This window comes from Choloepus didactylus, chromosome 7 (assembly GCF_015220235.1).
Source record: "Choloepus didactylus isolate mChoDid1 chromosome 7, mChoDid1.pri, whole genome shotgun sequence".
Lineage (NCBI taxonomy): Eukaryota > Metazoa > Chordata > Mammalia > Pilosa > Megalonychidae > Choloepus > Choloepus didactylus.
The window spans coordinates 10,613,734-10,625,388 of NC_051313.1; the positions used below are offsets into that span (position 1 = coordinate 10,613,734).

At 43.0% G+C, this 11,655-nt stretch overlaps 1 protein-coding gene across 2 annotated transcripts in view; it reads right to left on the reverse strand.

Annotated features, from left to right (window-relative positions):
- The window catches only part of PEX7 (peroxisomal biogenesis factor 7), a 103,013-nt gene extending 91,574 nt beyond the window's left edge, over positions 1-11,439 (reverse strand). For both annotated transcript variants that reach the window (XR_005217921.1, XM_037843421.1), the window contains exons 1-3: positions 11,241-11,439; positions 9,488-9,545; positions 8,458-8,608 (exon numbers count right to left, since the gene is read on the reverse strand). Coding sequence is in view for 1 of the 2 variants with exons in the window: in XM_037843421.1 (XP_037699349.1) it covers positions 8,458-8,608; positions 9,488-9,545; positions 11,241-11,370 (339 nt within the window). In the remaining variant the exon portion in view is untranslated. The remainder of the gene's footprint in view (positions 1-8,457; positions 8,609-9,487; positions 9,546-11,240) is intronic.
- Between the last annotated feature and the right edge of the window lie 216 nt (positions 11,440-11,655).

Genomic DNA, 11,655 nt, shown 5'->3' on the forward strand with positions numbered 1-11,655 from the left:
CCTTCACGTAAAAATTTTCAGAAGGAGCTGGTTGTTTTTTGTTCAGTGGTGACCAGATGTGTTTTTTTAGTCATCACAACTTCACAGAATGAATGAAAATATAAATATAAATATGCTTTGTGTGTGTACGGGTGTGTGTATGTGTGTGTGTGTGCAGTGTTTCGCTTCACAGCCGTCATTTTTCCTGAGGATGAAACGGTCCCCTTTGGCCAACAAGAGTCCGTGTGTGTATGTGTGTGTGTGTGTGCATGTGTGCGTGTGTGCAGTGTTTCGCTTCACAGCCGTCATTCTTTCTGAGGATGAAATGGTCACATGTTTGGCCGAAAGCCCCGCTCTATCTCCTCCCCCGCAGACGCGGCCCCAGCAGCCTTCGCAGCACTCTTTCTTTCTGATACAGGATGCCTTGGATCCATGTGTATATTTCCTGCCCAGTCCTGGGATCTATTTCTCAAAGATCCCTGATCCTTTTAGCGGTTGACGGTATTAGGGGCCTCAATGGGAACCAGGGGCAGGCACTGCCACCGAGTGGATACTGTGTCTAGGTCTCTACAGGGGAAAACTGAGGAAAGACAGTTTTTCAGAAAGAGAAAAAGCAATCATGAGTTTACATGGATATTTCCCATTCTATTTAAAGATTGTTTCTACTTAATTTATTTTATTCTCATATCTTTTTATATTAAAACTTGTGGTTTTTAATGATATACTTACTCATATGCTTTATCCCATTATATACATGTGAGAGTATCAAAGTAACAATATTGATTTTGCTGAATGCAGTTTTTGTAATTCTTTTCATTGAATATATCCCATTAGGGTTAGACAATCAATATACTGTGCTTTTAAAGTTAATTGAAATAATTATTCTCCCTATCTGGTTATGGTACCAATTGACATACCATTCAATTAATTTGCTTCGTGTTTGCTTTCAGTTTTTAGTAATTGTTTTTTCCTTTTTTATATAAATTGTCATTTTTAATTACGTCAAAGACTTCATTGGTTTCAAAGTCAAAACTATGAAACAAGTTACATTAGGAGAAGTCTTGCTTCCATCCGTGTCCCCTTCCACTACTTTCTTTCCTCACCCTCTTTAAAGGTGAAGTATTTTTATTTATTTTGGAATTATCTTTCCATTGTTTCTTTTTGAAATTATGACTTGTACTCCTTGTGCTCCTCCCTGGCTTAAATAAAATGTAAAGTCTACATATATTTAAATAGCTGTACCAGCAAAACTAAAAACAATTTCTAGTTCCATATAATTTAAAATCATCAAATCATTGTAAAATGTATACTCTGAAAAGTGCAAAATATTACTGAAAGAAGTTAAAGAAGATCAAAATCCATTCCATGTTTACAGATCAGAAGACTTATTGTTAAGATGGCAATACACCCCAGATTGATCTACAGATTCAATGCAATCCCCACCAAAATCCCAGATGACTTCTAAAATTCATATAGAATATATATGAGTTTATATTCATATATAGCTGATTCTAAAATTCATATAGAATTGCAAGGGACTCCAAATAGCCAAAACCACGTTAAAAAGGAAGAACAAAGCTGGAGAACTGACACTTTCTGATTTCAATTTACTACAAAGCTAGAGTAATCAAAACAGTAAAACAGTATAGCACTGTCACAAGGACAGATGTACAGATCGATGGAATAAAACCAAGTGTGCTGAAATAAACCCATACATCCATGATCAACTGATTTTCAACAAGTCTGCTAAGACCACCCAGTGGAGAAATAACAGTCTCTTCAGCAAATGGTGCAGGGACAAATGATGTCCTCATCTGAAAGAAAAAAATGTGGACCCCAATCTTACACCACTTATAAAAATACCTCAAAATGGATCAATGGACTAAATGTTAAGAGCTAAAACCATGAAACTCTTAGAAGAAAACACAGGGGAAAACCTTCATGACCTTGGACTTGGCAAAGGATTCTTAGAAATGACACCAAAAGCGTGTACAGCAACAAAAATAAAATGGATAAAATGGACTTCATGAAAATTAAAAACATTTGTGCATCAAAGACATTATCAATAAACTGAAAAGACAACCCACAAAATGGAGGAAAATATTTGCAAACTATATATCTGTTAAGGGTTTAATATTCAGAATACATAAAAAAAATTCTTACATTTCAGTAACAAAAAGACAAATAACCCAGCCTAAAAATGGGTAAACGCTCTGAATAGATATTTGAGGTAGTTTAGAGGCTGTATACACCCCAGAAAGGATCATGTTCTTTTAATCCATTCCTGTGGGTGCAGATCTATTGTAGGTGAGACCTTTGATTAAGTTATTTCAGTTGAGGCCTGACCCGAGATGGGTCTCAGTCCTCTTACTGGAGTCCTTTTTAAAGAGGATAGAAGAGAAAAAAAGCAAGAGAAGTTTAGAGAAAAGCCCTGGAGAAGCTAAGAGAGGACCCACAGGAAACAGAGAGGAAGCCACTGCAGCCAGAAGCTGGAAGCAACGAAACCCAGGAGACAAGGACCAGCAGACGCTGGCCATGTGCCTGGCCACATGACAAGAGTCTGGAATGCCAACAGCCTTTCTTCAGGAAGAAGATACTGTCCTGTTGATGCCTCAATTTGGACATTTTCACGGCCTCAGGATTGTAACTTGTAAGCTAATAAAATCCCCATAAAAGCCAGTTCATTTCTGGTATATTGCATTTCATCAGCTTTAGCAAACCAAAACAGTATTTCTCAAAAGAAGAAAGTCAAAATGGTGAATAAGCACGTTACGAGATGCTCAACATCATCAGTCATCAAGGAAATGAAAATCAAAACCATAATGGGATACCACTTCATATCCACTAGGATGGGCAGAATAAAAAAGTCAGATAATAGTAAGTCCTGACACGGATGTGGAGAAAGCAGAAACCTCATAAACTGCTGGTGGGAATGTAAAACAGTCTGGCAATTCCTCAAATAATTAAACATAGAGTTACCGTATGACCCAGCAATTTCAATCCTAGGTATATAGCCAAGAGAAATGAAAACATAAGCCATATAGAGATTTGTACACAAATGTTTACTGTACCATCATTCAAAAAAGCCAAAAGGCGGAAACAATCCAAATGTCCATCAACAGACAAACGGATAAACAAAACGTGATACAGCGATACAATAGAATATTTTTGGTCATAAAATGGAATGAAGTGCTGATAATGCTACAACATGTATGATCCTTGTAGAAACTACACTAAATGAAATAATTGAGAAACAAAAGACCACATACTATCTGACTTCATTCTTGTGAAAGTACAGAAGAGAGAAATCTATACAGACAGAAAATAGATGAGTGGTTTGCTTAGGACTGGGGAGGGTGGGGAGCAGGGAGGATGGGGAGTGATAGCTGAAGGATATGGGTTTCTTCCTCAAGGGATGAAAATGTTCTAAATTTGATGATGGTAATTCTTTCACATTATCTGTGAATACACTTAAAAACCATTAAACTTACACTATAAGTGGGTGAACTGTATGGTATGTCAATAAAGTTGTTAAAAAAATTATCAAATAAGATTGCATCATCCTCCTAGATATGTTTGCTAACAGATCCTGAAACAGGAGATCTGGGGTTCTAATTCCTAGCTCTGTAAGCTCCCTAACTGGCTTGGAGCCAGGCACAGTGCTTGGCACCAGGTGTAATGCTCAGCACCTCCGTGAGTACCTGTGGGAGTGAGGACAGGTACAGAAGCACACGTCACACACCAATGTCATTCTCAACCTCAGCAGCTTCCATCTACTTAAAAAATTAAAAAAAATTAAAAAATTTAAAAAAAAGATTTCAGATAGATAAATGGACTGTGAGTGACCACTTCAGAGGGAATTCACTCCCTTTATTGAAGATTTTTTAAATCTGCATTTTGAATCACTACAACTCCCAACATATCAGGTAAAACATACACCAAGGGAATAAAACTGGACACCTAGTAAGGCAGTGGCTTCCACAAACCACTGCACTTTGAAATTACCTGGGAACCTTTAAATAATACTGATGTCTGGCTCCAAGCCCCAGACACTAGAGTGGGATTCATATGGGACATGACCTGGGCATCAAGATTTCTAAAAGCTCCCCAGATGATCCTAGTATATACCAAAATGTGGGAACCACTGAGTTACAGCAAGCATTTGCCCACCTTTTTTCATTTCAAATGCTAACATGTCTAATCCCTAAATTAGTCTCATCCACCCTAAGACCTGAACAAGTGGATTAAGTGGAAAACGTGTAATACGTATCCATCCACAGATGCCCTGCTTTTAGTACACAGTCTACACGATCCGTCTATCGCCTGAACTTGTACGGCATAAACTACCCCTTCCCTGGCCAGGCCTCTGAGCATCAGGGTGTGACCCACGCCCGCCTTTCCTGCCTCATCTCCCACGCCCCCCACACACGTGCCTCCCTCCACTCACTCTACCCTCCCAAGGAGTGGCGGCGGCCTGAACAGGTCCTGCTCATCCACAGACATGGACCCTGGTGGATGCCCTTCTCCAGCAGAAATGCCCTTTCTTCTTTGCGATCCTAGCAGTCTCCTGTGTGCCCACGATGAGGCTTGAGCAGCACCTCTTTCGTGACTGCCATTAGATCCCCCCTCCGTGTGCTTGGTACAAACCACCGTTTCCACAGTCACCATGTTGTTTAAAATGGCTTGCATGTCCCAGAGTAACACCAGAGCCTGGTCCCTGAGGTTCACTCATACTTGCTTCTTCAATGACGAGCACACGGCTGCATACAACGTGTGCCATCAGTACAGCCAGGTCTAGCTATTCGAATACAAGTCCAAACTTTAAAATACTAAACAAAACCAAGAAATAGATAAGTAAGTGAAGGTTTTAAAACATAAAGATTGAAAAGCGATGACAATCATTATATCCCATTGGCAGTAAAATCCCAAAAGGGAGAATTGATTCAACTGATACATAGCTAGAAGCTATTTTCCTCTAAAATGACAATTTTGGGTGTAAAGTTTTAAACTGTTATTTTAAATTGTAATAAAAAACATAGCAGCATTCTAAGCCAAAAGTATTTTATGGAGTTCAAAGACACATTGGCCTCCGCAGACACCACCAAATACTATGAAGAAGAATTTGATTCCTTCTTTGACACACAGTTTAAAGGCCAGGCTCATAGATGATGTCCACACTTCTCTTTCTTTTCACTCACCAAGATCCTCATTCCCCAAGGCCTAAAAAAGACCTGGATCTCGGATTTCCCCTTTCTGCCTCGGTACAGTCTGATATGTTCTCTGCACTTCTCTATCTGACACCTGCCTCCACAGTTTACTTTTCACAAACAATTTGGAGCTAGACAACGGGGAGTAACGTTTACATAATAGGTAGTGGTGGCTGGTTCTCCAACAGTAAAGCCCCCTTTCCTCCTTGCTTGCAGAGCCCGTTTTGTCCTCCAGGGAAAGCTCTGGCCCTTCTCGTTCCTGGAGGTGAAGCTCATGTAGCGCCCACCAGTGACAGGGTCAGGGCTGGGCATGAGAAGCCACTGAGGTGTCTGCTGCAGGGCTGCGAGGAGGCGTTCGCTCAGTCTTAGAGAGAGACTCCCGACAGGGACATTCCCCTTTTCTGTTTTCTGACCTTGCAAGATGAGGAGCATCTTCAGAGCATGAGGGAACTAGCATAGGAGAAAAAGAAACCCACCGAGGATACGAGCGGAAAGCAGGAGGACCCTGATAATCAGTAACATGGAGAAGCCTAGAATTAATCACGCCTAGAACCATCCCACCTCCATATGCCTGAAGTAGGTGGAGGTGAAATAATAACTCTAATTGTTGGATTTTGCTGGATTTTCTCTTGCATAAATGGAGAAAGCATTCCAACTGACACAAATGTTTGTCAAAATTTATATTTGTAAAGAAAATGAGAAGAGATAATCTAGAATAATAGTTGGTTAAAAAAAAAAAAAAAACCTCAAAAATATGACAAAGCATTTCTTCAGTTCAAAACAAAAGTCACATAGTTACAGAATCATGAAAATCTGGCTTAACCACAGTTCAAGTAACAAAGATCTAGGTGATTTACTAGTGGAGTTAAGTAACCTGGCATTACCTGGCTGAGGAAAATGCACAGGCCTTTCAGGTCTCATTATAGAAAACAGCCTCAGGAGCATGATGGCAAAGTCTCACAAAGCTCAGCACTGACCATCACATTTCTAGAATAAATCAGACATACAATATTAAAAGGATCACTGGAAACCAAGAGCAGGGGCCCCAGAAGCATGGAAGATGGGGAGACCACAGTGTCTGGCAATGGGCTGAGGGAATGACACAAGCAGAGTCTGGAAGAGGGAGGACTGAAGGGGCCATGATGACTATTTTCAAGGGTTCACCTGGAAAAGAGGGACTGGATTTACTCTCACTGCTTCAGAGAAAGGAATGAGATGCACAGCTGGTTGCTACAGAAGGGAGATTTGGGATTAAGACAAGCCATTTCTTAACCATTAAAGTAATCTAAAAGTACAATAAGTTATCTCCTTGGACAGTGAAGTTCACTTTTGCTGTGATGAAGCAAAGACTGAATGATCATCTGTCAGGGACATTCTACAACAGCATTTCCCACAGAGTAACACACACACCACCGGTTGTACGTGAGGTGATTTCACGTAGTACACACACTTATTTTATTTTATTAAATATTTATTTTGATGCACATAAAGAAGAAACAGGTATACATATTAAACTAGTCATCAAACCCATGGATTCATGAATATTTCTGTTTTTGGATAAATAAAAGTTACAACTCAAAGAAAAACATTAAGTTAGTTGTATTACAGGTAGAATAAAGAAATGGCAAAAATCATCATGGTATCAGAATCTAAATCTTGGATTTGCTACTCTGTGGGGATTCTTGCATCGAACGTGCTGAAACTAAAGTTCTACCTTTACCAAAAAGTCAGTGATTCTCTGAAAACATGGTAATATTTTCAAACATTTTCCAACAGCTTTTACAGTAAAATACAGGAACTAAAATTATTCATCATTTTCAGTAACAATCTTAGTGATACTGCTTTTTAATAGCTATCACCAGGAAATGATGTGTGGAAACCTCATGTAATTAATCTTTAATCACAAAAGACTAACATTCTTGCAATTAATAAGAATTTACTGAGAGCCTTCTTGGGTCAGGCACTGTGGCTGATATAAACCTGAAAGTAAATTTGTAAGTTTTTGTTTGAAGTATCTAATAGTAACTGGAGGAAAAATTTTTAAATATTTAAGGTAAACTACCCGTTCTGGTTTGCTAATGCTGCCATTTTACAAAACACCAGAAATGGACTGGCTTTTATAAAAAGGGGGTTTATTTGGTTACAAAGTTACAGTCTTAAGGCCATAAAGTGTCCAAGGTAAGGCATTGACAATAGGGTACCTTCACTGGAGAAAGGCCATTGGCATCCGGGAAACCTCTGTTAACTCGGAAAGCACATGACTGGTGACTGCTTGCTCCCAGGCTGTGTTTCAAAATGGCATTTTCCAAAATGTTCCTGAATCATCCTCCTGGGGCAAACTCTGGGCTATAGCCTCCAAAGCATCAGCGAAACTCTGCTTTCAACAGCTGTCATCAAAATGTCTCTGTAAGTCGCAACAGCTAGCTAGCAGTGAGCTCCTTCTAAGTTTTTATAGGGCTCCAGTGAACTAATCAAGGCCCACGCTGAATGGGCAGGGCCACACCTCTGTGGAAATTATCTAATCAGAGTTATCACCTAATGTTGGGTGGGTCACATCTCCACGGAAACATCCAATCAAAAAGTCACACCCTAATCAAAAAGATTCATCAATCTGCTGCCACAAGATTGCATCAAAGAATATGGTTTTTTCTGGGGGACATAATATACACAAACCAGCACACTACCAGAAGAAAAGAATGTCTTTTCATGTTCATTAAACAATAATTATTGTCTATATTTTTTAAATATGCCTGAAGCTCAAACTATTCCCTAAGCTAAACAAAGAATTATAGCAATGTGAACCAGATTTAGATTTAAAGTTTCTTCAATGAGTGATGTCCCATGTTCAGGACCTGATGTTCCTGCTCTAATATGCTGTGAACCTTACTGAAGCCCTAAAGATGATCTTGTGATGTTTTGCGGAAGGTCCACCCACCTCTATCTCAAGGCCTGTGTAGCAGGCACAATCTTACAGTGCCAAGAAAGTGAAGGGCTCTCTGGAGGAAATGCTGGCACAGGGCACAGCTGGAGGCGTTCCTACAGCCCAGAGAGAAGCCTGACCTTTGCTTTCCTTTCCCAGCTCCTTAGGCCAAGAAGTACTTTATGGTTGAGTTATCAAATAGTAAGAGACATCTAAGATGTACAATTTCCTAAAAAAACACTGAAGTGTAAACCCTTGTCCCCTGTAGACATTTTCCCACATGTCCATCCCTAAAGGGATTTCTTCCAAAGTCTGAAAAAGAAAGCACCCAGCCCAGAACTACCCCCGTACCTCCTGCGTGTGTTCCTTGTAGACCTGCAGTGGCCCCGTGGCTTTGGCGGTGTCCCAGAGCTGCAGCGAGCCGTCACCACTGCAGGTGATGAGGACATGTTCGTTGTTCTCACTCCAGGTCACATCAAACAAACCATCATTCCAGTCAAAGCTACACCAGGGAAATGAAACAAAAATAACACTAATCAAAAATACAGATACACGCTTACATAGGTAGCTGAAAAAAAAGAATAACAACCATCATTTTACAGTTTATCAAGTTTTATATTTTTTATTTTTTTACAGTTTATCAAACATTAAATCTTTTAATATGCGCTATCTCCCGTGGTCTTCACAGCCATGAGGGGTACACAGAGCAGGCACTGGACAGATCAGAAGCAAGTTCAGAGAGGGTAAAAGAACAGTCCCAGTGATAACAATGAGACTCTGCAGAGCCAGATTACAGTGCAATCAGACTGGCACTATTATATCAGGGCACGCGGCCATGCTGGGGTTCACTGTGTTTTGTGGTTTATAGGATGGGCCAGTGCAAGCTGCAAAATACTAATTTAGACCAATGATGTCAACTTTTCCCATAAATCTTTTGCCCGACCTATAAGCAGGTAGTTATCTTCTGATAGGAATTTCCTTTCCTTTCTCTACCTCTGACTAGCCCCAACGTAGGTCTTACTGAGTCCAACAGTCACATGGACAAGACAGACAGGGAAAGAAGAAAGGAAAAGTGGGGCTGGCTAATCTGCAGAATGGATAAGCAGCTCCTGAATGAGTAAAGCTCAACTAGATTAAGAAGACAGCACAGATAGTCAACGTCACACAGTAAACAAGTCCACTTATTTTTTTTAATTTTATGAAATGTAACGCAATACAACTTGGTGGCAAAAATTAAGTTCTACTATAGGCAAATGCTCAAGCTTCCTCTACATTGGCAATTAAAACATTTTATTGATCAAAAAGATTATAAACCTAATTCTATTAAGGCTCTAATACCAACAGAGCATGAATGTAAATTTAATCATGAGAGCCTCCTTACCTTCTAAAAAGCTGCAGCTCGGATTCTTTTTGATCCAATACTACTAGGGTTCCACAGCCTAAAGAAAGAAAAATCATCAAGGCAGTGCCATTGAACACTGATCTGCCAAGCAACCATCTAAGGTCAAGGAGGTGTGAAGCAACAAGCACCTAATTTAACTAACATGAGTGTCTCCCTAAAGTAATGGGGAGCATGAATACAAAAGGGTCAGGACTGTGCCCTCCCTCCATTTCTGTCTTTCCATCTTGTGCTTCCATCACTAAGCTCATCTGTAACTGGGATCTAGCCACAGCCCTGGGGGGGAGCATAAGTGCCTGCTCTACAACCAGGCAGGGTGCCAGGTACACACACCTGCCCTGTAGGTGTCCCTCTCCATTTACAGATGAGAACCTGAGCCATACTGGCCCCTCACACACTGTGCTCCTTCACTGTCTCCACCCAGCCTCCCCAGTAAATCTAAAATATACCTTTAAAAAAATATGATTGTGCAAAGACATAGTGGAATTTACCACATCCTTGGTGACAGTGCTAAAAACAGTTAATATTAGTTATCCACCAAAGAAGAATTAATTTTAATAAAAGAATAATACATTTTAAAAGAAGTTATGTTTATTTTTATAGAGACTGGGAGGGAAAACTTTTCTATTTAAAGATGACTTCCTTTTAAAGAGTTTTTAAAAAGGATTTAAACTATCTTTACAAATTCATGGGTCATTAATACTTCAACCTAGCTGGCAGGTACTGTACATCTGAATGTGCAAACACTGAGAGCTAATGGTAACAATACCGAAAAAGCAAATATTTCTCTCTCTGGGTTTTAGAAATCATTACGTTTTTAGGCTGCAGGACCAAATAAAAAATACTACTGAGAGCTGCCATCATGCAATGACTTGGTTCTTATAGTTTCAGTGCGTAACCACAGGCAGGAAATGAATTTAAAAAACAGCGAGGTCAAGAATGGACCCCTGAGCTGCTATCAGGCGCACGCAGAGACTAAACTGAACCCTTAAGGGTTTTGCAGTTGTGTGCAACCCAAAGATCAGTCCGGAACCTCACGCACGTCATCCCGGCGCTCGCAGGGAGAACTCCCAGCGCCTGCTCAGGGCACTCTTGCTGGGCAGGACACGCGGGTCTCAGCGCAGCGGGGGCAGACGGTGGAACGCGCTGGTCTGGACCAGTCGGAGGGGCCTACCCGCCCGCTGTCCACAGGGCCGCGGTACCTGAGCCACTTCTGGTTTAAGGTATGCGGGAAGGGGCTGCTGAGCCGCTTCCCTGTCCGGCGTCCACGCTAACCGGAAAGGATGGCAGGTATCTTCTGCACATCAGCTCCCTCCAGGACCCCACCGAGGGAACGGAGCGGGCAGGCTCTCACCCGGAGGCTTCCCCGCAACCTCAAGAGCGGGACCCGGGCCACCTGCGGCTCCCGCGACCTCCGGGGCCCGCCAGGACCGCCGGGCTCCACCTCCCGAACCCCGGCCGGTCCCCGCCCCTCCCCCTGATCCCTCCCACTACTACGGGCCCACCGCCGCCCCGCCCCCGGCTCCACAGGCCCCGCCCCCGTCCACCGTCTCCGCCCCCCTCCTTCATTCGCCCCGCCCCCTGCCCCCGTCTCCGTCCACCGCCTTCACTCGTCCACGCCTCGGCTCCGGCCCCCGCCTTCGCCCGCCCATGCCCCGGCCCGCCCTCAGTCCCGCCCCCTGGTCGTGGCCCCGGCGCCAGCCACGGCGTCGCCCCTGGTTCCGGGCGGGCTCACCCGCGATGCCGTAGTGCTGCGCGGTGGCGCAGGCCAGGCGGCCCGGCAGGTAGGGCGAGAACTCGGCGGCGTAGCCATGGCGGCCCGGCACCCGCAGCGTCCGCGCCGTCCCGCCACACGCCGCATTCATCCCGCCTCCGCCTCCCGGCCGCGCCGACCGGACCCGGAAACGGTTCGGAGGCGGAGGTGGAGGCGGGCGGTTTCTGCTACCCGGGAAGAGAGGGCGGAAGTGGCACCGGCCGTGGCCTGAGCGCTGGACTCTTATTGGTCCGCAAAGGAAAGGGCGCTGACTCCGGCGGACACCATTTTGGCTTTGGGCAAAACAAATCGCTGGTTGGTGCGTGGTGCGGACCCTGGGCTGACTGGAGAGGGAGGTAGGGCTGGGAGGGGATTCTCGCAAGTTTCGTTGTTGCCT